Raw genomic sequence first — 25,070 nt, 5'->3', positions numbered from 1 at the left:
ACTGTCAACTTCTTTATTTTGACAAGCAAAAACATTCTTTTTTTAATCACCACAGATTATCACTGTCATTTCACGTTAAAAGCATCAGTTTATACCAAAAAGATAGGAATAAAAAACAGACCTTTAGATGGGATTAAATTAAACGACTGATTTTTAAACAAAATAATTTAGTGCTGTCCTCCTTTCTCCCATGGGCCCATGGAGCAATCCCAGAACCTCTGATATGGACCTTTTCATCAAAATACAAATAACACTTGGAATTCTAGTATAGACTTTCTATCAGTGAGATAAGAAAACGTTACAAGTATGATCTCATTTACTTCAGGAACATTCAGGTCAGGAAAGATCTCGTACAAACTGAGCCGATGAAAGTAGCCACTGACCATTACAAAGTAAGAAAAGAATGAGTTAACTGAATAGAACTTTAAGAATAAAAGGAACAAAGAGAGATATTTATAAAATAGTTCTGAAAAGGAAATTATCCCAGGCCAAAGTTCTCTGTCACTGAATCCCAAGTCTTCAAAAAAAAAATGAGATTTGAATTTATTCAATCAACATTACCAGCATTAAGAATGTATTGCTTTGCTTCATTTAATAAAGGAAAATCTTGGTATTGCTTTGCTTTATGATGTGCCCAACCCTAATATTTTCAAAACTGTTCAATTTATAATAAGAGTCTGTACTCATGAAGGAGATTCACTTCAGAAGGAAAATTTAAATCCCAGTAAGGATAATTCAGTGGCTAGCACATGATCTTCTCTGTGAAAAAACTATAGAACAAAATTCTCTTACTCAAAATCCAAAAATACCCCAAAGCTCAAATCACTAAACCATTGATAGTGATAAACATGAATGTTTCATTTTACAGAAAAGGAAAACTAAGGCCCTTGAAAGAGTCAATAATTTGTTGAGATTAAAATAAAACTTTTTTCCCCCACAGTGCTATAGTACCATTTATATATAATTAATAAAATCAATAAAACCACTATAGAAAAGGCTGGTAACAGCTGCAAAATGAGGGCTATTAGATCTACCACTTGCAGCCAGTTTATTCTGAAAGCCCTTTCCTACCATTTTTAAACAGCTCAGACCCAAAATGGGCAAAAAGGCATTCACTTTCATCTTGAGATAGCTACATTATCTTAATGTTTAAACAGAAAGTGAAAAGGAGAAAATATTTAAATCCTAGTTTCACTACTCATTTTATGAATTTCTTCACTTCTTCCTGCACATAGCCAGAGTACTAGAACGGTTCCTGGAAGAGAGTAGGCACCAGCAAAATTATTGAATGAATGCAAATAGACTATTGATATTACTGCGTGATCTAGTGCCTATTACGTTAAGGTTATTATCCAACACAGATTTCCAAGTGCTATACTTCACAGGGTGTATGTGTGTGTCCCCAAAGAAATATCCAGACTCAGACTCGATGACATTCAGGAATAGAAACAGACATCCCCTTTTATAGCACTAGTGTTGGAGGGTGACACAGACCTATGTTACACGGCTAACCTGATTAAACACCTTGGGAATTCTGAATCTCCTCCTCTAACATCAACTGTATGTTACAACAGAACGCTATTGTAACATTAAAACAAATCTCCCTCATTGAAACAGCAAACTACACTTGGCATAGAATAATAAACCAATAATTTTAGTGATGAGTAAAATAAGATTGAAAAATTTAGGGAATTAAACACTTACATGATTCTCACTTATTAATATTACTTTCAACCATTTTTTAATGTAAAACATGCAAATTAAGACTAGCAGTGAAAACTAACTTGCTTAATTTTCCTTTTACATATTATTAAACAAAAAGTAAATGTACCGTATAGTTTTCACACTAGATCAGCAATCAAAATAGTTTTTCAAACCAACAAGCTCAAAGTACAAAATTTCCATTCCTCAACCTAACTTGTCTTTAACTAGGTACATTAATGCCTCTAAACATTCACAGTGATCATATTACAAGATCAGAACTTAATAACTGGCACTATAAATTACAATCAAGGAAACAACAGCTTACTAAATCTGTCTGAGAATAAAGTACTTCAGACGACCACTTAAATTACAAGCAGCAGTTAAATCTCATTCAACAAATTCAGTTACAAATGATGACTAAAATAACTTTGCTTAAAAAGCCAATCAGCTGTTCATCTGGAAGGTAGGTGACTATGGGAAGCTCCTCCATTTATAAGCTGTCAGATAGAGAAACAAAGTCATATTCAAAAGCAAGAGGCTCCAACTCTGCATGCCACTAATGATAAGTGGTCCATCAGACCATTTCTGGGAGCCAACCTTTCTTTTTTATTCGTTAACCTACAGGTCTGTGCTTTGTTTTATGAACATTAGTATGCCCATGATTTTCAACATGTATAAAAGCAGAAAGTGGCAAGAAGAAAAAGCCTACAATTACAATTCCTTCATTCAACAAATACTTACTGAATGTACCTGGCACTGTTCTAAACACTGATTGGAAAAGAAGTAGCAATAATAAGAGTGATGAGGAAATGGGAAATTTGAAGTCATATAAGAACTTTAAAGGAAAAGAAAAGCAAATCTAAAGGACAAAGACTGCATCTCAAAATACGTGAAAAGTACTGCACGGAGTGAATAATAAGCAAGAGAAAAGACGGGTGAATAATAAAACGGGAAAACGTTTTCCTGTCTGACTAGCAGGCATTCTCAATGAGGACAATACAATCATCTAGGGGACATTTTGGCCATCTATTGAAGTGTTTTCATTTTCAGAGTGCAGAAGCCAGGAAAGCACAGGAAACTCCAGCACAAAGAAAGGTTTCTAGTCTCAAACTTCATACGGACAGTTAAGTAGATAAAAAAATCTTTTTAATTGTCAAAGCCTAGGACCTAGCTCCACTCTACATATAAATGCCAAGTCTTTCTGCATAATTTTAATAGGCACTAACTGCCCAGAAAAACAACTACTGAATAAAGTGAGAGAAAACCACTTTATTTGTAATTTTACCAAGAATTGCTCACCATTCTGGTGGTTTGCCTCTCACGGTATTTAAGCTGCAAATACCCTCATGGCAGTCTACTCGGGTAGCTGTTTAATTTTATTCTTGGTGCCAATACCTACTACAATACAAATATCGTTCTGTTACAAACAACTTGAGTACTGACTCTGAAAAAGGCAGAAAAGGGCATGGAATGATGGGAGTTTTTTCTTTCTTTTGAGAATGTGAATTCTAAGCATGGTAAAAGCAACATAATGAAACTTTTACTGGAAGGTGGTTCTCTAGGTTTATTCAGATCTGCACATCAAAGGCAAGGAGATGAAAAATAACCTTGTCTAGGAAGAACTTCCTTGTGACACTTGTTGAAATCATCAAGGAGAGAGATTACCCATCTTAACAAATTTTCAAGGAAAACAAAACATACTGCCTATTTTGGGAAAAAGGGCTGGACAATCTATTTAACAGACTAGAAAAATATGCCCAGTTTAAAGTCACCAGAGCCAACTAACTTCTATTTGATACACACTCATCTGGACACCTCTAAGGAACTTTGAACTGCTAACAAGAGTTTAAAAATCTTTCAGAGTCTAACCTAAACTTCTGCATGTGAAACTATAAGAACTATCTAAAATGTTTCTACTAGGTCCGAAGGCCCTATTATTCTACAAAGATTGCTCATTCCTACACTACATTTCAATCAAAGATGACAGAGCTCCATTTCTCTGAGTGCTCATTCAAGCTTCCAATAAGGGCACCTGAGTGTCATTTTACAGTGAGATATACAAAGGTAAACTGAGAGGGTCAGATGACGTGGCACCAGTCACATGAAGAATTAGTATTAGAACAAAGATTGATAACTTCAATTCACCCTCTCCACCATCAGTTTGAAGAAACTAAGTTTAAGCACAGAATTTCTTGAGCTCATGAAACCGAAGAGCTATAAGAAAAACGCAGAAAGTGAAACTTGATTGATGAGCTATAGAAAAACTACAAGTTAGGCTTGTCTGCTTTTTGTTTTACTTTTAAACTAAAATTTCCAGTTGTCTTAGTAAATTACACACAATGTTTCTACCTAAATTACTTCCCAACTGACAAAAAATTGGGCTACCTTTCTTTTAGAAGTTACCCCACAGTGTGTAACTTGAGAGGAGTGATCCAATTCCCCTGGTCTCAGTAACCACAAAAAGAGAAAGTGACCCCAGCAGTTACTGCTATAATGCAACAGCAGCCACTAACCACTATTCTAAACAATCCTACCCATCAGGGCTTTGGCTAAAATTATATGGTCTCTATTTTACTGAAAACTCTCAGGATCCCCAAATCGGAAATCAAAACTATATCAGAACAAAACCTTAAGCATCCCTGACTTAAGAAGGCAATGCGTGGTGGCCAGATGGCTCAAGCTGGTCAGAATGCAAGCTCTGGTTGCCAGTTCGATTCCCACAAGGGCCAGTGAGCTGTGCCCTCCACAACTAGATTGAGGGACAACGACTTGGAGCTGATGGGCCCTGGAAAAACACACTGTTCCCCAATATTCCCCAATAAAATAAAATTTAAAAAGCAATGACTATGCCTTTATCCTTCTACACCAGGGTTCCTCAAATCTCAGCTCTCTTGATATTTTGGGCCCCATAATTCTTGGTTGGGGGGGGGGGGCGGCGGGGAGGACTGTCCTGCGCATTGTAGCATGTTTAGCAGCATTCCTCCACCCACTAGAGGCCTGAATCAATCCTCCAGCTCCCCCCAGTTGCGACAACCAAAACAGTCTACAGACACTGCCAAATGTCTCCTAGGGAGAAAACTGCCCCTGGTTGAGAACCACTATTCTAAGCTGTCTCCTTTACTGCTCATTGTTATAAGCTGTGGAGAGATCAACAAGAAGTCAGCATCACAAGCTCCTTCTTAGGCCCCTTCTAACGTGACAATAGAGAATAAGAAGCAATCCACACCTTTCCTTTTAATAAAATGGCTGTCTAAAAGACCTTAGCATCCTCTCCCTGAACATAAGTAAAGGTCATAAAAAGCCAACTAAACATAAAGAAACATGAAGTGTTAGCATCCAATCAGTACTTCCCCCCAAAATACAAGGCATTTCACCCGCAGTGAGTTTAAATTTTTATTCTTCCCCATACTGAAAAAGTCCCACAGATTTCCCCAGTATGTACAGGTCTATTTATCAGCAGAATTTCAACACTAGAACTAGGTTTCTACCCATAAGAATACATATTTCTTATTTCTGGCTTCTTGCAGGTAAGCTACTGCTATTGCTATATTACGTTATTATATTAAGTATTGCTCTATTGCTGTATTACATGAGGTAAACTATTGCTATTGCTATTTACTGGCAGTGCATGTTCAAAACTTCATGTGCTAGATAGAACCTGCATTTCGTACCACTAAAGCCTTTTAAAGATCTCACAATACTAAAGCCACTACTTTTTAAATAGAATTATTGGGTATATTCAACTCATCGTATCACTTATTCATTCAAGAAACGTTTAATGAGCAACTGCCATGTAGAATTAGACAGATGCTAGATAACCAAGTAGACTTTTTAAGCTGCTAAGTCACCAACAGCAGAATTTAAGTTAACCTAATAATTAAAACCTCTCAAACCCAGCTCAAATCACTAAATTCCTTCCCCCAGTTCCACAATACTACCAATTTACTCAGACGCAGCTCTGGGATCTAAGAATCATGCAACTTAAAAAGCAAGGCCAGTGAGCTTAGAGTTTTAAGAGTCACAAAGTCTTTAAGAAATCTACTTTTTAGCTACTCTTATCAGAGAGTGGTTAGGAAGTTCTCCTGTATTAGATGCATTACGAGTACCTACGGCACAATGATAATGACTCGTGGAGCACCAGGTCAAAAGCCAAACTAAGTAACATTACTTATTAATAAGAATGACATTTTACTAGATCAAAGAAGGTGATATAATAAAGAGATGGGAGAGGGAGAGAGCCTGCTAATTCCTTCAGGCAGCGCCTCAAAGGTGAGCGATCCTCTGGCAGTCCTCAGACTGGTCTCTTGTCTCGATTTGGATACTCTGATCTCACTAAAACACTTAAGAACCTCATCAATACCAAAAGTAGTTTACTCTGCACATGATTTCTCTCACCTGTTTAATGATGACTACCAGATTCAATCTCATAAGGTAAAATTCCCTGGCCCTGATTTAAAGGGGGGGAGGGGTTAGTACAGGGATTTCCACCTTTACATTCTGTGACACAGCCCTCGTTGCAGCAGTCACTCCATCGCTTTGACTTGCCACTGTCTCTCAATAGGACAGGCAGGTGAGGTGGAAGGTTCTGTTGTTTTGAAAATAATTTTAAGTTACTTAAATATTTCCTCTATCAGCTGACGATCAATACACAACACCATTTTACTCCATATCACATATAAAGCTGAAACCCTGGAGTTTCAGACCATATAACCAAAATCTCTTATTTTAAAATCCAAGTTTAGCACTCACTGAATTTTACTGACATGAATTGATTTCTTACTGTTAATCGTTAGGGTGCTTCCAGTGTATCAGAATTCTAAAGAGAACTAGTTTTCACTGTAAACAGGAAAACACTCTTAGAGAAAGAGATTTCCAAATCAATATTCTAGAACGTAGACTCTTTTGAAGCCTAACAGATAACAGCAGCACCGATCATTTTCATTGTAAAATTCCCTTCATGGTTTCCCGACATTTCCTATCTTCTTTCTAAATGAAACTTCTGTTCTCTTATCTGGGAGGGTCCAAACCAGACACACGAAGCTGAAATGGATAGATTAGGATCAGCAGTAAGGAGTTACTTCACCAAATTCATTCAACCGAATGTGGCTTAACCTGTAGAGCTTTAGGCATATTCCAATTTCTCCCTGAAGTTATAGCCAAAACTATTTCTTCTAATATAGACACTAACATAGAGTAGTAGAACTGACAAGAAAAATGATAAAAACCTAAGGTAGTTTCAGGGCAAACGTGAGGCAAGCTATTGCTATTGCCTACACACACTCCCAAATGTATCAAGAAGAGCTGCATCCTGGAGACTGCATGAGGGAAAAGTACAAGTTGTAAAAACCTCGCAGCCTAGTCCCACTAACACAATTATGACTGTGCTATGCAGTGAATAAAAGGGCAAGATGTGAGATGGCTGTGAAGCAGTCTTTCCCACTGATCGGGAGAAGAAACTTACCTAGGAAGCTACAGCTCATTAAAAGCTGATGTAAAACTCAGTACTCAGCCTCAGGTGTTCAGAGGACAGCACTCATGGGTGATGGTTCCCGTGATCCAACTTGCACAAAAGTACCCCCTTGAAATGCAAAATAAGTCAAGACAAAGAAAAACTTTATTCGTGGTAAGCTGGATCCAGCTCTCTTCAAAAAGACATGCAGATTTCCCAAAACTTTCATCCAGCTGACGAAACAATGCATGCCTAATGTATGCTGAGTCCTTACAGGGAGGGAATCTCAAGTTTATATGAAAAATTATTTTAAAAACCTTTTCAGTGTGTCCTATACATAGGAAAAATCATACTACTAACTTAACAGTGTTTGAGTTAGTGTTTAGATAGTAACAGAGACAGATTCGTACTGAACCAGCCACTTACTGACCTGTCATTCTTCCAACCAACATTTTCCAGATGACAGTCTGGGTTCAGGATATAAAAACGGTCATGAAATAAAATGAAGCTCACTGGCTGATCTACACATCAAAACTCTACCCCTGACATCACTGCACCTTTTCTTCAAAATGCATAACACTGACTTCCTAAATGTTTCTCTCTTCTCCCTCAACTCACTCTTCCTTTCCTACCTCAGTCTACGCTATTCTCCTCAATCTGAATTCTACCTAGCCTGCAGAACTCAATTTAAAACCCATCTCTCACTCTTTCCTTGGCCTGGCCAATGCTATCATACGGTATCTCCCTCCCTGAATTCTAAAGCACTTCTTATCTATCCCCGGTCACCTTCTATTGTTAACTATTCCAGTTTGTCTGGTCTTTTTGAGGTCCCTAAGGGCAGGAAGGACACATAGTCCTAGGAACTGCCTTCAGGACACCCAGCAGAGAACCTAGAACCTTGTGGTATGCAGAAGCAGTCCCGTTAAATTCAACTGTGTTAGGCCTCAATTTACAAACCTGGCATCAGAGATAATAAATCAGACTAAAAAGATCAATAACTTCACCTCTGGGCATCAAACTAAGGTTTAGAAAAACACCTAGCGTCTTTCAAATTACCACTTTTCAAGAGCCCTTTACAGTGCTCTTTACAGAGGCCTTCAGGTGATTTAAAAAATAAAAACAAAAAGTTCTGGAAAATTAGACTGTTTTCTAGCTCTTAAAGGCAAATAAGTAAACAATGATTAAAAAGACCAGAAGAACTAAGGTCACGATGTTGAACAAAGCATCACATTCAACAACATGTCACTGGTCACACACATACTGGACAAATCCCAGGCTCCATCTTTGTTGTCAGCGAGATTTCTGGGGGCTCTGATGTCCACTGGAAAAAAACAAGGCACCTGCTCTCCCCAGCACTGAAACACGGCATAAAGCACAGGTGCATGCACATACAAATCCGCAAGCAAACTAAGTAACAAGTACACTGACAAGAAGAAAAATCTGAGATGTTTTAAATTACAATTACAGAGGCCAGAGTGACAGAACAGTCGGCCTGTTAATAGCTGTGGACCAGCTCTGACAAAAGATTGCTCACATTCCTTCCATTGCCTGAAGGAATTTCGGATTCATTTCCAGGTGGCTATTTCCGCAGATTATTCCAGCCAAGAACCACTGACCTCGGGGAGCCTCCACTTCTTGTTTACACGTGGGCTTTCCGGACTGCTGCCCACAGCCAATCCACAGGAGGGGACACTTCTTCTTGTGGACTCTGAGCCCGTCCCAGAGCTGGCCCCACTTCCCACCCCATGCCTATAGCTAATGGAATGTAAGTTCTTTCAGATACTTTACACCTTTCTTGCCCCTTCCTGCTACCTGATGTATATAAAAAAACAAAAACAAAACACTTGCAAACTCCGAAGGTGATGGACATGTCTTCTTTCCTACCAAGCTGGGGGTTTAGACTTGATGCCCCAAGATGGTCTTTTCCTCTGCCTGGCAATGGCCTAATCAACCCTTTCTGTTACAAAGACTTGAGGCCTAGGCCAACGAAGTTCCAATTTTGCGTTTCACAAGACGAAACTATGAAGTTGGGGCAAATAGAAAGAAAAGAAAATACCACAAAAGCCTTTAAAAAAAAAAAAAGGTACCCCTTTTAGGCGAAAAGGTTATAAAACAACACCCTGGAGGCGCTTGTTCACGGGACTCCATTCGCGTGTCCGAGAAACAAGACACCGACCGACGTGAATTCAGTAGGCTTTCTCGTAGGTGGTGTCCGAGGCACTGCCGAGTCAAGCGCTTACGGAGACTCCCCGTCTTCAGACGGAACCTGGCTACTTCCGAGGGAAAGAACGCGAACGAATTCCAAAGATGGTCGGCCGAAAGGTTGCCCTTCACGCAGGTGCGTCTCCCTGCAACAACCATAACGCAACCCGAACGGCTTCTGGGGGTGGCCAGCCGGCTGCAGGAGCGCTTTCCTCACGCCCTCTCCAGGGCCGGACGCGCCGGCTGGCACCGAGTGGCGAGAGCCGATTCCTGTCGGAGGAGGCGGTCCCCAGCAGTCCGTCCTGGCTCTTTCCATCGAGAGACACGATGGGGCAGGGACACGCGGCTCGGCAGCCCCGCCACCCAAACGACCCCGTGGAAACAACACGTCCTGCCGTCTCCCTAGAGCCGCTTCCTTCGACAGCGAGAGGCAGCGCCGCGTGCGAGCCCCGCGCCCACGGCCGCGTGCACGCCCCCAACAGCTGGAAAGCGCTGCGGAGCAAACTCCCCCTGCGCCCCAGTTCCCTTGCAAGCCTCCTCGGTCCGGGCCGCAGCCCCTAGAGACAACGGGATAGAGGCCATCCTCCTGCCTCGGCTCTGCGGCTTCGTCACGGGTCGGCTGTGGGGGGAGGGTCTGGGGAAAAGTGGAGAAGGAACCGGAGGAAGGGGAGAGGCGGCGGCAGAACGGGTCTCGACAGGGGCGAGGTCACGGAGGGAAGGACACACGGTGAGGGAGAGGGCAGGGAGACTGAGGCGTCAGGGGAGAGGACTTGCTGAGGAGGGCAGGTCAGGAGAGGAGAGCGAGGGAGGGGCAGGCGGCGCGTCCGAGGGGGGACAGCAGCCCGGGCCGGGGCGCCCGGGGTCCGCGCCCGGCGACCAGACACAGCGGGCGGCAGCATCCGGGAGCGCGACGTCCGGGGTGTGAGGGGAGCTCAACACCCGTCCCGGGACTTCGGGGCGAGGCATCCACGCCGATGCCAAACGCAGGGGACCCTGGGCTCTTACCGGTAGTTTGGGGCTGACCTCGCCCTTGCAGAAGTGGCAGAAAAACCGATGCGCGGCGACGGTGGCGCCTGAGCCCGCCCCGGCCGCCGAGGCCTCCGCCATTTTTCTGTGCCGCCGCGGCGGTCCGAGAGGGCAGCCGGGACGCCCCTCGCCAGGCCGCTACCTCCCGGCTGCAGTCGCTGCCGCTGCCGCTGCCGCTGCCGCCGCCGCCGCCTCGGTCGCCGCTTCCTCACTCAGGCCGGCAGCTCCAGAGCCCGGGTCGGTCACGTGAGGCGGCCGGGCGTCGGCGCGGACGGCGACCCCAAGGCCCGCCTCCAGCACTAAGGAGGCGCAGGAAGGAGAGGCCGCCCGCCGGCTCCTCCGGCAGCCTTTCGCCTGTCCTCCAACCTACCAGCGAGAAGAAAGAAAGAGCGTCTCCAGAAACCACTGAGACGCGGGGGTAGAGCGGCCCACGTTTTACCCCTTTCCGGGTCCTCCTCGGTGCCGGGCCTCTGCGAGAAAGGGCCGCGGGCTCCCCCTGCCATCGCGGCAGCAGGAGCCGCACGAAGTCGCCGCGGGGAACTCGGCGGCGTTACGTTGCGTTGACCCAGAGGTTAGTGGAAAAGGCTGCCGGAACGAGGCGGCCGTCTCTCTGGACCGAGGCACCAAGTCCCGATCGGGAACCTGCGTGAGGGGAGTCAAGAGCCAGGAACCGAGCTCCTTGCAAATCCTTTTCGAGGATGGCAAAGGGCGTGGGGATGCTTCCGCAGAGACGTGTGGATGGGGATACTGAGGCCGAGAGGCAAAGACTTGCTTCTGAGGAATTGGGAGAAATAAATGAACACACTAATGTTTGGTAGCACTTGTGATAATAAGAAAGTAATTATATCGTTCAACTACGTCTATTTCTGTATCTACTTTGTCCAGAAGTAGAAATTTCAGAATATGGCCCTGAAGACAACATACCCCATTTCCTATTTGAAACACCGTGTTGCGAAGCTCTCCTTTACCTCTTAATTACTTCTAAGTTGTCATTTCCTTTATAGACTGGGAATGACACTGCCTGTTCACTCCCAATGGGCTGTGAAGTGGCCTTAAGTCTTCCAAACAACGAAGTATGGAATCTAAATAAAGTCTGTGACATTGCAAAACCATCTAACCCTATCTTTAAAGAAAATTAGAATTACACACAATCCCATAAAGATCAATGTGACGTATAGTCTTCCGGTCTTGATATGCATACATGATTTTTTAGTATTGAATATGCCTCTATATTTTGGTTTGTAGTCTGCTGCTTTCACTTAATGAACAATTTTCGACGCTAGTATATATTATTATTATTATTATTTTGCTAGTATATATCATACATCATTTTAAATGTTGAAGTAGTATTCCATTGTGTGGATATACCATAATTTATTGAATTGATTTCTTATTGTTAATCATTAGGTTATTTCCACTATAGCAGTATTCTAAAGAGAACTACAGTGATATCCTTTTATGATTTCCTTAGAGCAGAGTATCCAAAACGAAGTTTTGATTATGTAATGTCAGACTGCCCTCCAGAAAGTCCATGAATTTATACCCAGCAACTCTATTCCCAACATAAAAACTTCCCATCATACAGTCTTTTTTATTTTTTCCTAGCTCCAAGACCCCTCAGTACAATGACTCAGGCAGAAATTAAACTGTGCTCTTTGTTGTTGCAAGAGCATTTTGGAGAGATAGTGGAAAAAATTGGAGTCCACCTAATCAGAACTGGCAGCCAGCCACTAAGAGTAATTGCCCATGACACAGGAACATCCCTGGATCAGGTATGTTTGGATATTAATTTGCTTTCATTAATTTCTGTTACCTACCTTTGAATATTGTTACTCCCTACCTCACAAAATGGAAAGGAGGAATTCCTGCTCTAGGATCAGACCAGTGTTATTTGGGGGAAAAGGATGAGACCTAAGCCCGAAGATTGGTTCTGCTTCTCAGTGTTCCTGGCCCATCGTGGCTCTTAGGCAAATCTCTGCTCTTCCTTTGCCATATCTCATTTACTCACGTTGAACCTATTAATCTCAGTAATACTTTTAAGGAATGAGAATAGTAGAGGGGAAATTAATTGTCCTTTGAACGATACAGATCAGGGGAAGTATGAGCATCATAACAAGGAATCTTCCATTGACATGTGATTTTTCACATTGACATGTGATTTTTATTAGCTATTCCAACGGAGGGAAGAAAGCGCAGAAATTATCTGGTCATTTCCTGATGCTTAGTACACTGTTGAACAAAAATTGCCAGCAATAACGAGCTGTCTCCAGATCTTTTCCCTCTTTCTTTTGGGTCTTATCTAGGTAAAAAAAGCCCTTTGTGTCCTCATCCAACATAACCTGGTGATATATCAAGTGCACAAACGCGGTGTAGTGGAGTATGAAGCCCAGTGCAGCCGGGTGTTGAGAATCCTCAGGTACCCCCGCTATATCTATACTACCAAAACACTGTATAATGACACTGGAGAGCTGATTGTTGAGGAGCTGCTGCTGAATGGCAAAATGACAATGTCAGCTGTCGTGAAGAAAGTGGCAGACCGGCTCACAGAGACTATGGAGGGTTAGTACTGTATCCACAGCTGTTCGCAAAAGCATACATTAGCTGGCTGCAGGAGCAGACCCTCAGCTATCTTCGGCCATCTCACCTGCTTCTTCCTCTTGTTGTACAGACGGCAAGACCATGGACTACGCTGAGGTAGCAAACACATTTGTGCGACTAGCAGACACACATTTTGTACAGCGTTGCCCTTTGGTGCCTGCCACTGAGAATTCAGACCCTGGGCCCCCACCACCTGCCCCCACTCTTGTCATCAATGAAAAGGACATGTACCTGGTTCCTAAACTGAGCTTGATAGGTAAGGAATTTGAACCCCTGGACTTGGGACTTGCCTTAATTGCAGATTCTTTCTCAATGATTGTTAAATGAATGAATGAAGGAATCGAGCAAATACTTTCTTAGTGATTGTTGAATGAGTGAATGACTGAATGAATCGAGCAATTACTCTGTGTCAGATACTTTGGTCTAAAATGATGAAAAACCATTACGATCCCTATTCTTTCGGGTCTTAAGTCTACTATAGGCAACTTACATTAATCAAATAACCATACAGATGTATAACTAACAAACTGTGATAAATACTGTGAAGGAAAAGTATGAGGTGTTATGCAAATATATAACAGGGGACCAGACTTAACTCGGGGCTTGGGGCACATGTTCCTTTGAGAAAGTGGCATTTGAGCTCAGATTTGAAGCAGGAAGTAGAAGCCAACCAGTGAGGTAAGGTATGAAGGAGTACAGAAGATAAACATTTTTGGCAAAAGGAACAGTATACTGAGAAAAGAATAGGGTATTTGAGGAAGCAAAAGCAGGCAAGTTAATTAAAGCATGGTGAACAAAGGAAAGCGAACCATGAGATAAGGTTAGAGATATAGGCAGGGGTTGGACATGCAAGACCTCATAGACTATCTCTTCTTTATCCTAAGAGCAGAGGAAAACCATGAAAGGATTTTAAGCGGGGAAATGACATAATTTAATTTGCATTGTGTGCAGAAAGGATAGGGCTAAGGTAAATCTAGACAAACCAGTGAAAAATTAGATCTAGAAGGGGTGAGGGAGACAGGTATCAAGAATGACGTCTATGTGTCTGACTGGGACATGTGGGAGGATGACGGTGCCATTCACTGTGAAAGGAAACACTGGAGCAGGAACAGTTTGAGGGAGAACAGTATGAATTTCTTTTAGAGCATGTAGAGTTTCAGATGACTTCATCATTTACTTGAATTTCTTTTAGCTACTCCATCGCCTCAGCAACTCTAACCTAGAGCCAGCTACAGATGTCCTCGGGATGGAGAGACACTGGCTCTCATGTTTGGTCATTTCCTGTCCTCCTCGGAGATGTTGCCTAACTGTTCAACTATTTTATTTGGCAGGGAAAGGTAAAAGGAGGAGATCGTCTGAGGATGATGTTACTGGGGAGCCCAAGCTCAAGAGACCAAAACACAGCCCAGATAACAAAGAGGTAATGGGGCTTCTTGATTAGAGTCCTCACCCCAACGCAAACCAGAACGAGTATCGAGATAAGCCCCAGGAGACTTTAAAGGTTCCTGGGCTGAGAAGTAGTAGGATTAAGAATTTCATCAACTATTGCCAGGAATACCCTAACCAACATGAACTCTATTGCTGAATCCCTTCGGAGGCTTAACTTACTTCAATCATTGGACAGACGTAGCAGCTTATGCAAAAAAAAAAAAAAAACAGGTGCGGGGCTAGAAAAAGTTTATAGTATTTGGTATGGCTGGAACATACAGACCCATGAGAGCCAGTGGTGAGAGATGAGTCTAGGAAGATATATATATATAGGCCTGAGCTCTTATATTCAAACACCTTCTCAGCATCTCTATAAAGATGTCCAGTATGCGTCTCAAAATTCATATGGCTAAAACAGAGTAATTGTTTTCCCCCACCCAAATATCTACTCCTTCCTCAGCTGTCCTCATCTTAGTAAAGGACACACCACCTCGGCCAACCACCTACAACACCACCATTTGCTTAGGCCCAAATCCTGGGAACCATCCAATCTCACAGTAAATCCTGTCAGCCCAATTTCCAAAATTACCTACCTCAATTCCAACCATTTCTCACCATTTCCACTGCTATTACCCTCGTCCAAACCACTAGCATCTCTAGTCAAGACTTTGCTAACACTTTCCGAAATGGGCTCTCTACCTGTATTCTTACCCACAGAGGGTGCCAAAAAAAATGTACACACATTTCAAGAAAGGAAAACTGTATTAAAAATGTAATACTCGATACATACTGATAACAAAAGATGAATACAATCACGTTTGACATCTGCAATTACAAGAGGTGCTCAAAGTGGTTACCATCTGCGTCCAGACACTTCTGATGACGGCATACTACTTATTGAACAACGTTGACCAAAGTATCCACTTGTATACATTTTTTTTGCCCCCAGTATTTAAGAGCCAAAATGACTAAGTTTGCTTTTTTTTTTTTTTTTTTAATCCTAATACAGATTCCTTTAGTAGCTTCTCATTGAAAAAATACAAATCTTAACTATGGATAATGAAGCCTTATATGAGCTGGATCTTTGCATGATCTGCTGGGGATAGGCTCTCCAACCTCAGCCATTCCACTCTTCCTCTTGTTGTGTTCCAGCTTCTTTCTTTCCATTCCTCAAACATGTCAAACTCTTTCCAGTCTTTAGGCTTTTGCCCCTAGTATTCCTTCTGCTTCAAATGCTTTTTCCACAGATTTTCATGTAGTTGCCTCTTTTTCATCGTTCAGATCTCCGCTCAAATGCTATTTTCTTAGAGCTCAAACACCACTGCCCACTCTACTCCAGTCACTACCACGTTTTTCCATTTCATCTTCACAGCATTTGTAAATAGGTGAAATTATTTATTACTCCCAGTAGACTATAAACTCCTTAAGGGCAGTATCTTGACCCTGCTGCCTGGAATACTAGTAAGACATCAGTAAATATTTCTTGGTTGACTAACAGAGTTTTGGAAGGCTAAGGGGAGCCATTGATGATTTTAAGCAGCAGAATGAAATGGCTAGATTTGTACTTTAGAAAGATGACTATAGTACAATGGCTCATAACTTGTACGACTCCATGGATGGATTTCAGAGTCCACCTGTATTTGTATATGTGTGCATTTTTCTGTAGAACACTCCATACCTTATTCTTCAAGGGAATTGTGACCCCAAAATGGTAAAAAAAAAAAAAAAAACCTATGAGAAATAGGGAGGACGATGCAAAGGACAAGATTAAAAGCAAAAGACCCAGTTATCCTTTTTATAGCTTCCACTATGTTAAAAAGAAAAATAAAAAAACAGGAAGCTATTGTAGGAATCCAGGTGAGCCACGATTAGAGCCTGAAATAAGGTAATGATAGTCAGGATGAAGATAAATAGACATCTGATAATATAAAGAGCAGATGGAACTTTTTAATTGGATGGTAGATGTGGGAGAGCCAAGGGGTGAGGGATGATACTCAAGTTTCTAGCTCAAGAAATTGGGTTGGTTGTAGTCTAGTTAGCTGAAAACTTTGAAAAAGAACAGTTTTGGGGACCAGGTGCGAGTGTCAAATTGACAGTTGAGTCTAAGCATCTGGAGCTTCATAGAGAGTTCTAGAGCTAAGTAATAGATTTGGAAGTGCATCCATAGTTGAAGCCTTGAGAGCAGATAAAATCACCTCAGTAGAATGTGTAGAGTAAAAAGAAAAGAAGGCTATGGACAGAATCCTGAGGAACACCAGTGTTTATAGGTGGGTTCTGGAAAAGGAGTCTGTGGAGACTAAGGTAGAGTCGCCAAGAAAGAATGGAGCACCAAGAATGGTGTCATAAAATCCAAGGGGTACATAGAGTTAATCTCCCATTTACCTCACAGGAAAAAATGTCTATCTGTGCTGAATGCTTCAGAAAGATCAAATAGGATCAGAAGTGGACAGTATTCTTGGAACTCAGCAGCAGGGAGGTCCGCGGGGACCTGGGCATTTCAGTGAAATAGTGGAAATAGGTTGAGTACATCTGTGGATGGGGATACAGCTGGGATGGCCAACTCTTTGAGAAGCTTGGCTATGACAAAAATGAAAAGGAGGGAAGGCATAGTGTTGAAGAAGAATTCTTTTAGTGTAGAAGAGATTTGGACAAGGTAAAGGCTGATGGGAAGAAGACAGTAAAGAAAGAGGCTGAAGACTTAAAGGAGAGGAGGGAAAACTGATTGAGTTGGGTGCCTGAGAACAGAGCAGGAGGGGAGGTTTAGCATACTAGCATGGGCATTACCCTTAGGTAAAAGAAGGGACAATTTTCCACTGTGATGAAAGTGAGTAAAAATACAAATTAAAAACAAAAAGAAAAATGTGGTGGGAACGTGTGCGCAAAGTTGAATGGCTTCTATTTTCTCTCTAAAATAAGAGACAAGGTCATCTGCCGAGAGTGAGAAGGGTGAGGTAAATGGGAGATTTGCAGATACTGGAGAAGAGTTAAAATATGAAATAGAGAAAGATTGGAGGTGGGCGTAGAGTATCTGTGTGAAGCGGAGATTGTGAATTCGTTGAGGTACTAATCCACATGACTGGATGATTTCTCTGCAGCCAGTTTGTTGCTGCTGTACGGGAAAAGAAATGGTGACCAGTTAAACCCCAGCTCCTCACCAGAAAACTCTTCGCTGCATCTGGATGTTTCTCTCTAATCCTTTTCTCCTCCTTAGCCCATTCCAGATGATGGGATTTACTGGCAGGCCAACCTTGACAGATTCCACCAGCACTTCCGAGACCAAGCCATTGTCAGCGCAGTTGCCAACAGGATGGACCAGGTGATCTCTTAAGTGGGTGGGATGGTGGCCATCAGGGACATTCCCTTATTTGCCAGATGTGGCCACTGGCATTTAGCCAGAGCCAGTGCAGCAGAGAGAATTCTGAATTCCAGTTCACTTTTCAAACCCAGACCAGCAGCGAGATTGTAAGGACCATGCTGCGGGTGAGTGAGGTCACCACCCCCTCGAGCGCCCCCTTCACCCAGCCACTGTCTTCCAACGAGGTGAGTTTCCTGTTCTGGGAGTGCTTTGTGAGTATGATCCATACAGCCTGGGATTAGGTTGAGGTCTGAGCCTCGAAAGAGTCTTTGTTGTTTGAGGCGAGGCGGGGAGTATCTTCAGGTTGACAGGAGCTAAAATATTTGGTCTCTTGGGATCCAGCCTTTAAAAACCTAAACCGTTCTTTTAGTCAAAGTACATCTATTCCTATTCTGAGCATGCACCATTTGGAATCTGAGAGCTTTGGTGCTGAGGACATGATTTGGTCCTTATATTTGGGGTTTCCAATATATTAATTTTGCATATTTTAAATTTGTTTTTAATACAGCTGTTTCTTAAAATAGTAACATTTAATTTATCGAACGTTTATTTATATTCTATTAATTTCATAATTATATTTACCGATATAACATATATTACTATAGTTTTATGTTATTTATTTAGAATTTCAAAATTTTAAATATTTTTTTCTGATGACAAAAGTAATTAATTATATGGCCTATATTCAAACAGCATAGAAATGTATAATTTTTTAAAAATTGTAGTTTCTCAAACTTTCAGGAATGCTGGACATGTTCTATATCTTGTTGTGAGTGGTAGTTACATGGGTACGTACAATTGTCAACATTCATCAAATTGAACCCCTAAGATCTGTGCTTCTTAGCATATGTAACATGCCTCAATTTAAACATATATGTATATGTATAGTTTTGCCTAATCCCAGCCCCAGAGATCCTTGTTAATAATTCGGTGTGTATCTTTATTCAGAACTTTTTTTTAATGTATCATTTCATATATATGTAGGTATATATATATTTTTTTAACCAAAAAAAAAAATGGATTGTACTCTATATACTGTTCTCAACTTGCATCTTTCATATGACGGTATAATGTAAATCTTTTCATGCCAGTATTTATAGATCTATTTTTTTCTGTATAATATCTATATTATAGTCCACTTAATGGCTATATTGTACTTTATTTTAAACAGTTTCTTATTATCAGACATTTGAATTGTTTCTAGATTTTTACTCTTACAAACAATGCTGCTATAATTTTACACATTTTTATACTTGTGATATCTAAAATTAAAATAACTTTGCTGTAGTAATGTCAGCAATTCTAAGATCCCAAACCCATTCTCACTGTCTCTTTTTGCTCCATAGATTGTCAGATCCCTACCTGTTGGCTACAATATCTCTAAGCAAGTTCTTGATCAGTATCTCACCCTTCTGGCAGATGATCCAGTGAGTCTGTTTTTGTTTTTGTGGGTTTGTTTGTTTCTATTTGCTGCTCTTTATGATGTACTTCTGCCCCTGATACCTGGTATCACTCTCCTGTAGTCTCATTCTCTACCTAGTCAACTCTGACAATTTCTCTACCATCATTTGATGGGAGGGTTACCTGCTGCAGACTCTTGGCCAGATTTTACTCCTTTGGAAACAGAATCATGGGACTTTCCATTCAGTTAGCTAACTTGCTCTCTCTCTCTTTTTTAATAGCTAGAGTTTGTTGGAAAGTCTGGCGACAGTGGAGGAGGAATGTATGTCATCAGTATCCTTACTAGTTATTTCCTCACAGTCAGGCAGCTGGACTATGAAACAGAATGGTGACTTAATGAAAGATTTGACATATTTAGCATACTAAATAAGTCAGAAAATTGAACTAATACATTGATGATAAAAGAAGTAAATAGGACTTTTAGTTAACCAAATTTTAGTTAAGGAAAATCCTGACTTAAACACCTTATTTCATTAAGGTTTTGAAATATTTATATACCATAAATGAGACCAATGTGAAAAACAAAATAACATTTAAATTTTAAATTAGAGACTTAGGAACAAAAACTAAGATCACAGTGACCAGGCCAGAACATTACTGAGTGACCTTAACCCTCTACATAAAGACCTCCATAAGGTTCTAGGATCTCTCGCCACAGCCACTCTGGAGTCGGTCGTACAGGAGAGGTAAGGAGGTCACCGTGCCTGGGGATGGGGCAGACACTTCCTCTCCATGCCCCATTTGAATGAGTAATTAATCATTATATAAGCAACCAACATTGGCACACCTTGGCACATCTTGCCCCATTTTCCCCCTGGACTGCTTTGGATCCCATCTATTACTACTCTTCACCCTAAATATCTTGCTTAATTCTCAGTGATATCAGTTAACCAGCTTTCCTAAAGCTTGTACTTACCAACGCAGGAACTGAGGCACTCGTGTGTCAGCAGTTGGTGATGGCTTCATAATTAGCAGTACCATCATAAGTCTGGAGCTGTGAGAGAATTCTCTGGTCGCTGATTCTCTCTGGTTCTGGCTCCACACATGGAAGCAGAGCAGCCACCATCTGTGACTGGGAACGAAAGCTAATTTGTGTCAGCATGCCATTTGCTTTCTTCATTCTTTTCCAGATTTGGGTCTCGCTGTGCCAGAATATTCCGTCTAGTTTTGCAAAAGAAACACCTGGAGCAGAAGCAGGTAGAAGACTTTGCAATGATTCCAGCAAAGGAGGCAAAGGATATGCTTTATAAGATGCTCTCAGAAAATTTCATATCGCTCCAGGTAACCAATAGTATAATAATCACCAAAGAGCAGAGCTAGCATAACATGAGAGAAACTCCTCAGGCAAACATCCTGAACCCCAGGCAAACTCTTTATCCAGCTTTGAGACAGAGAAAAAAAGGTTAACAAAGACATAGCAAGCACTTGAAAGATAATTGTGGTGCTCTAACTAACCTAGTAAAAAAAAGGCACAGCCAAGAAATCACCGCAGAACCACCCTACCCTTTTTCTTTAGCTCCTAGTCCGTTGTTGAGTTGTCCTTTCCTCGAGCCTTAAGTTTATTACAGATTAAATCCATCAACAGCATCTACAAGGAAATAGGTAGAGTGGATTTTGGAGTCAAAAATCACAGCTCTACCTCTTACCCAGTTACACTGAGCAAATTACCCACCGTCATTTTTCCCATCTAAAGTGGTGATGGATGGTGGTGATAAAAATAACCTGTAAAGCAGTGATGGATGGTGGTAATAAAAGTAATCTGGTTTGTTGTAAACATTAAATACAGTCTGCCTGGCAAACTCAGTTGCTCAGTAAATGTTAGTTGCCTTCTCTTTCTTCCCCACTCAAGATGTTGACTGTCAAATGGGAAAAACAGGGCAACCCAACTCGCTGTGTGGCTGATTAGGCCATAAACACAGATGCTGAATGGCTGGGGAAGAGGAAAGTATATGTGAAAGGAGGGCTGAGTAGCTCTAGATGCGACAAGTTTTTACTATACTGAAGAACAGTATAATTTCTCTTATTTTTCTTTCCATGGACCAATAGGAAATTCCCAAAACACCAGACCATGCCCCATCCAGGACCTTCTATTTATATACTGTGAACATCCTGTCAGCTGCCCGAATGCTGCTGCACAGGTGCTACAAGGTAACTCCTGGCCCTTCTCCCCACTCCCTCCACGCAGACAAGTCTCACTTCAGCCATTTTACCTGAGCTACTTAAACAGAACTATGCGCATTTCTTGTCTTTCTTCTCTCCCCTCAGAGCATAGCCAACTTGATAGAAAGGAGGCAATTTGAAACCAAAGAGAACAAGTGAGTAGCATTTTCAGTTGAGTAATTATTTTTCAAGGTCAAAGTCTTGGTGGGAAAATTTCCTCTAGAAATGGAAACCCGTAGAGACAATAACCAGTCTAGTTGCATTGAATGATTTGGTGTAAGTCACGCATTATTCTACACTTTTCTAATATACCCCCATTGAAATAATTCTGTAGATTAAATTGATGAGAAATGGATAAACTGGCACCAAACGTAAGGGGCAAATGAGCGACAGTAAGAGCTTCAGGAGCAAAGTCACATTTCTAACGAAGTTTGTAGAAAACATCCTTGGAGGGTGGCATTATTACTTTGACCAGGAACGTGGTAAAAGGGGAGTTCTGCCCTAGGGCTACAGGGTAAGAGAATCTCCAAGGCTAGGGGCAAAGCCTCAGAGTTGTGTTTGTCTGGCAGGCGTCTACTAGAAAAGTCTCAGAGGGTAGAAGCCATCATTGCATCTATGCAGGCTACAGGGGCGGAGGAGGCACAGCTGCAAGAAATAGAGGAGATGATCACAGCCCCCGAACGGCAGCAGCTAGAAACCCTGAAGCGTAACGTCAACAAGTAAGCATCGCACACTTACACCTGTTTCAAAATACCTCCCAGACAAATCCACCTCAGTATCCTGCAACCCCTCCAACTGAACACGAGCACACCGAAACTCACTCTCTTCTTTTCCAGCTCAGTTAACAGAATGTAATCCACCTATCTGCCTAAGCTAAAAACTCTGAAGACATCCTCCGCTTCTCCCTCACCGCACACCCTATCTTGTCCACCAAGGCTATTGATTGAACTTTAGTGATGTGTCTCAAATCTGGCCTTTCATCTTGGTCCCCATGCAGGCTTTAATCACCTCTGTCATGCAGGGTCTCAGCTCCCGTTCCTCACATAAGAACGCAGGATATGGTGAAGCCAAAAAGGAACACCCACGGAGCCATAGACAGGGGAGTCATACCACTATATTCTCAATGGCGGCTGGTTGAGACACAAAAGCAAACACCCGCCAGTACTCCAACAGAGAGTCTTCCTGCACTCTGGTCTTGCTGGCGGCCGGGCGAGATACAGGAAGTAGGATTTACACGATCCACGCTTGCTAACCCCACTTACTAGCTGCAATTCCCCTTCCACTTCTCTGCCAACCAACCAACCCCCTAACCTACCCACGGCAGTTATATTAGTGGCTAATGGTTAACCGGTAACAGCTGATTGCCACCCAGCCACAGCAGATGGCCATCTCATAACCGAGCCAGCACCCCTCCATGTGAGGCCAAGAGCCTGGACACTGCTCTCTGGGACGCTGTCCCCACCACCTCTTTCCTAGATCTTGACAGTCACATCCCTCTTCCAACTATCTCTTAGAATGCTCTCTAATTTATTATCTTTAAAAGGATTGCTAATATCACTGTCCTACTTTCAATGCTTTGTTAACTCTTGTATTTACAATATAAAGACCAGGCTCCTTGGCATGACACATAGGGCCTTTTACGGTTTCAGAGCAGCCTGTCTCTCCATCTTCAGTTCCTGTTACGCCTCCCCATTCACCTTACGCGGGACTGCTTTGAATCTGTAGATCACTTGGGGCAGTGTTGCCATCCTAATGGTGTTAAATCTTCCAACCCTTGAACATGGGAGGCCTTTCCATTTATTTAGGTCTTCTTTAATGTCTTCAATGTTTTTTCATTTGCAGTATTCAAGTCTTGCACTTCTTTTGATAAATTTATTCCTAAATACTTTATTTTTTTGATGCAATTATAGTATTTTCTTAATTTCATTTTTGAACTGTTCATTGCTGGTCTATAGAAATAGAACTAATTTTTGTTTTGATTTTGTATCCTGCAACTTTCAGAAATTTGTTTATTGGCTCTAGTCGGGCTTTTTTTGCGGATACTTTGAGATTTTTCAATATGTAGGATTAAGTGAATAGAAATAGCTTTGCATCTTCCTTTTTGACCTGGATGCCTTTTATTTCTTTTAAGTACCTAATTGTCCCGGCTAGAACCGCCAGGAAAAGGTTGAATGGAAGTGAAAAGCAGACATCCTTGTCTTGTTCCTGATCTTAGGGAGAAAGTTCTCAGTCTTTCACCATTAAGTATGACATTCGCTGTGGGGTTTTCCTAGATGACGTAAATCATGTTGAAGAAGTTCCCTTCTATTCCTAATCACTACTCACTTTAGCCTCAGCCACTCGCAGCTTCTATTTTAACACACACTAGGTCCTTTTACACCTGTATCCTTACAGGTGCTATTCTCTCTCCTGGTTGCAAGTTAGACTGTACCTTCTCTCAGGACAGAGGCTATATCTTTTGCATCCTCAGAAATTTGCAGTGCCTGGCATATAAGAGATGATAGTAAAAGGGAGAGTGATTTATTGGTTGTCCTGCTTTCTACCCATAACTCTCAGGGGAAGCCAAGCAATGCCCCATGGCCATACCCAGCCCAGCCTCTAATCATAAATATGCTAATGGTGATTCAGTCTGGGCAAATGCTTTCATTTTGTCTCTCAGGTTGGATGCCAGTGAGATCCAGGTGGATGAAACCATCTTCCTGCTGGAGTCATACATCGAGAGCACCGTGAAGAGATAGTGTCCCAGAAGAAGAGTCTTCCTCAAAAGATCTGGGAGGACAGGAAGGAAAAATAAAGGAGGTGCCTGGATGCATTCTTTGCAATGGGATGTTAGATTCTTGTACTGAGACCCTCTATCCCTACCACCTAGAATACACCAGAAAGAGTTTGGCCTTTTTCTTTCAAGTTTCTAATCCTGTCTTCAACCCATCACTATACTCGTATTCTCCCTTCCTCAAATATTGGCAGGAGAAAGAAACTTAAAAATCAACTAGATTAACCGTCTATCAGATACATCAATTCCCACCAAGAAGTCAGCCCAGCCTGTGTTTGAACTTCCCTAGCAGGAAAGTTCTTCTAAGCAGGTTATTCCATTTTCAAAAGATTACACTTATTTGGCTGTGCTATAATCTTAAACACACATAACGCTATGTAGGGAACGTGAAAGACTACCACCAAGAACCGGTGAAAAACTACTTTCAGGACTCAGATGGATTGGCTCAAGCAGTCACCCAGGAATCTGGACGGAAGCCACATTTGCCAGCTCCATGCTTCTAGCACATCTGAAATTGTGTGTGTAAAACAGCACAATGCCCGGCATCTGCTAAGTACTCCGTTAAACCATTGCCTCCTTCTTCTCCATGGTCCCTTAAAAGCGGTAATTCTAAATTTTCTCTCAGTACCGTGATTAATATGGTTGATGTAATGTGTCCCAGCCCCTTCAGTTCATTTAAAGCAGTTAAGCGTTGCTTTATAATCTCTTCAGTTTCTTCTTACCAATGTTAATTCTAATTCATTCAACATTTGAGTGCCAATTAATTGCTAGCAACTATGCTAGATATAATACACAAAGATCGTAAGATAACCGTCTCTGCCTTCAAGCCACTCAGCATCATTTACTGAGCACCTATTATGTGGCCAGTTCTGGGCCAGGCCTCAGGGATCCAAAGATGACTAAGCCTTGAGCAT

The 25,070-nt window shown here is 41.9% G+C and overlaps 2 protein-coding genes across 5 annotated transcripts in view; one reads left to right on the top strand and one right to left on the bottom strand.

Moving 5' to 3' along the window:
* RNF115 (ring finger protein 115) overlaps positions 1-10,755 on the bottom strand; it is a 53,386-nt gene extending 42,631 nt beyond the window's left edge. The window contains exon 1 of one of the 3 annotated variants that reach the window (XM_081025809.1): positions 10,361-10,755. Coding sequence is in view for 1 of the 3 variants with exons in the window: in XM_081025808.1 (XP_080881934.1) it covers positions 10,361-10,462 (102 nt within the window). In the remaining 2 variants the exon portion in view is untranslated. Of the gene's footprint in view, positions 1-7,165; positions 7,283-10,360 lie in introns of those variants that run through there. The other 2 variants (XM_081025808.1, XM_081025810.1) reach the window with 2 other exon arrangements.
* On the top strand, positions 9,922-24,278 carry POLR3C (RNA polymerase III subunit C). Of its 2 annotated transcripts, none has more exons than XM_081025793.1 (15): positions 9,922-10,082; positions 11,987-12,153; positions 12,685-12,940; positions 13,050-13,235; positions 14,311-14,399; positions 17,619-17,723; positions 17,855-17,947; positions 19,109-19,189; positions 19,445-19,496; positions 19,849-19,909; positions 20,354-20,504; positions 21,270-21,371; positions 21,489-21,538; positions 21,953-22,102; positions 24,043-24,278. In XM_081025793.1, exons 2-15 carry the CDS (start codon positions 12,007-12,009, stop codon positions 24,119-24,121), a joined length of 1,602 nt encoding a protein of 533 aa, XP_080881919.1. In that variant the 5' UTR covers positions 9,922-10,082; positions 11,987-12,006; the 3' UTR covers positions 24,122-24,278. The 2 variants fall into 2 exon arrangements, with proteins under 2 accessions (XP_080881919.1, XP_080881918.1); XM_081025792.1 differs by lacking the exon at positions 9,922-10,082 and adding an exon at positions 10,469-10,952.
* The last annotated feature ends 792 nt before the right edge of the window (positions 24,279-25,070 follow it).

The sequence above is a fragment of the Rhinolophus hipposideros genome (assembly GCF_964194185.1).
Source record: "Rhinolophus hipposideros genome assembly, chromosome: 19".
NCBI classification, from domain to species: domain Eukaryota; kingdom Metazoa; phylum Chordata; class Mammalia; order Chiroptera; family Rhinolophidae; genus Rhinolophus; species Rhinolophus hipposideros.
Note: the sequence above shows the minus strand (reverse complement) of the source record. Positions and strands in the feature narration are given on the sequence as shown.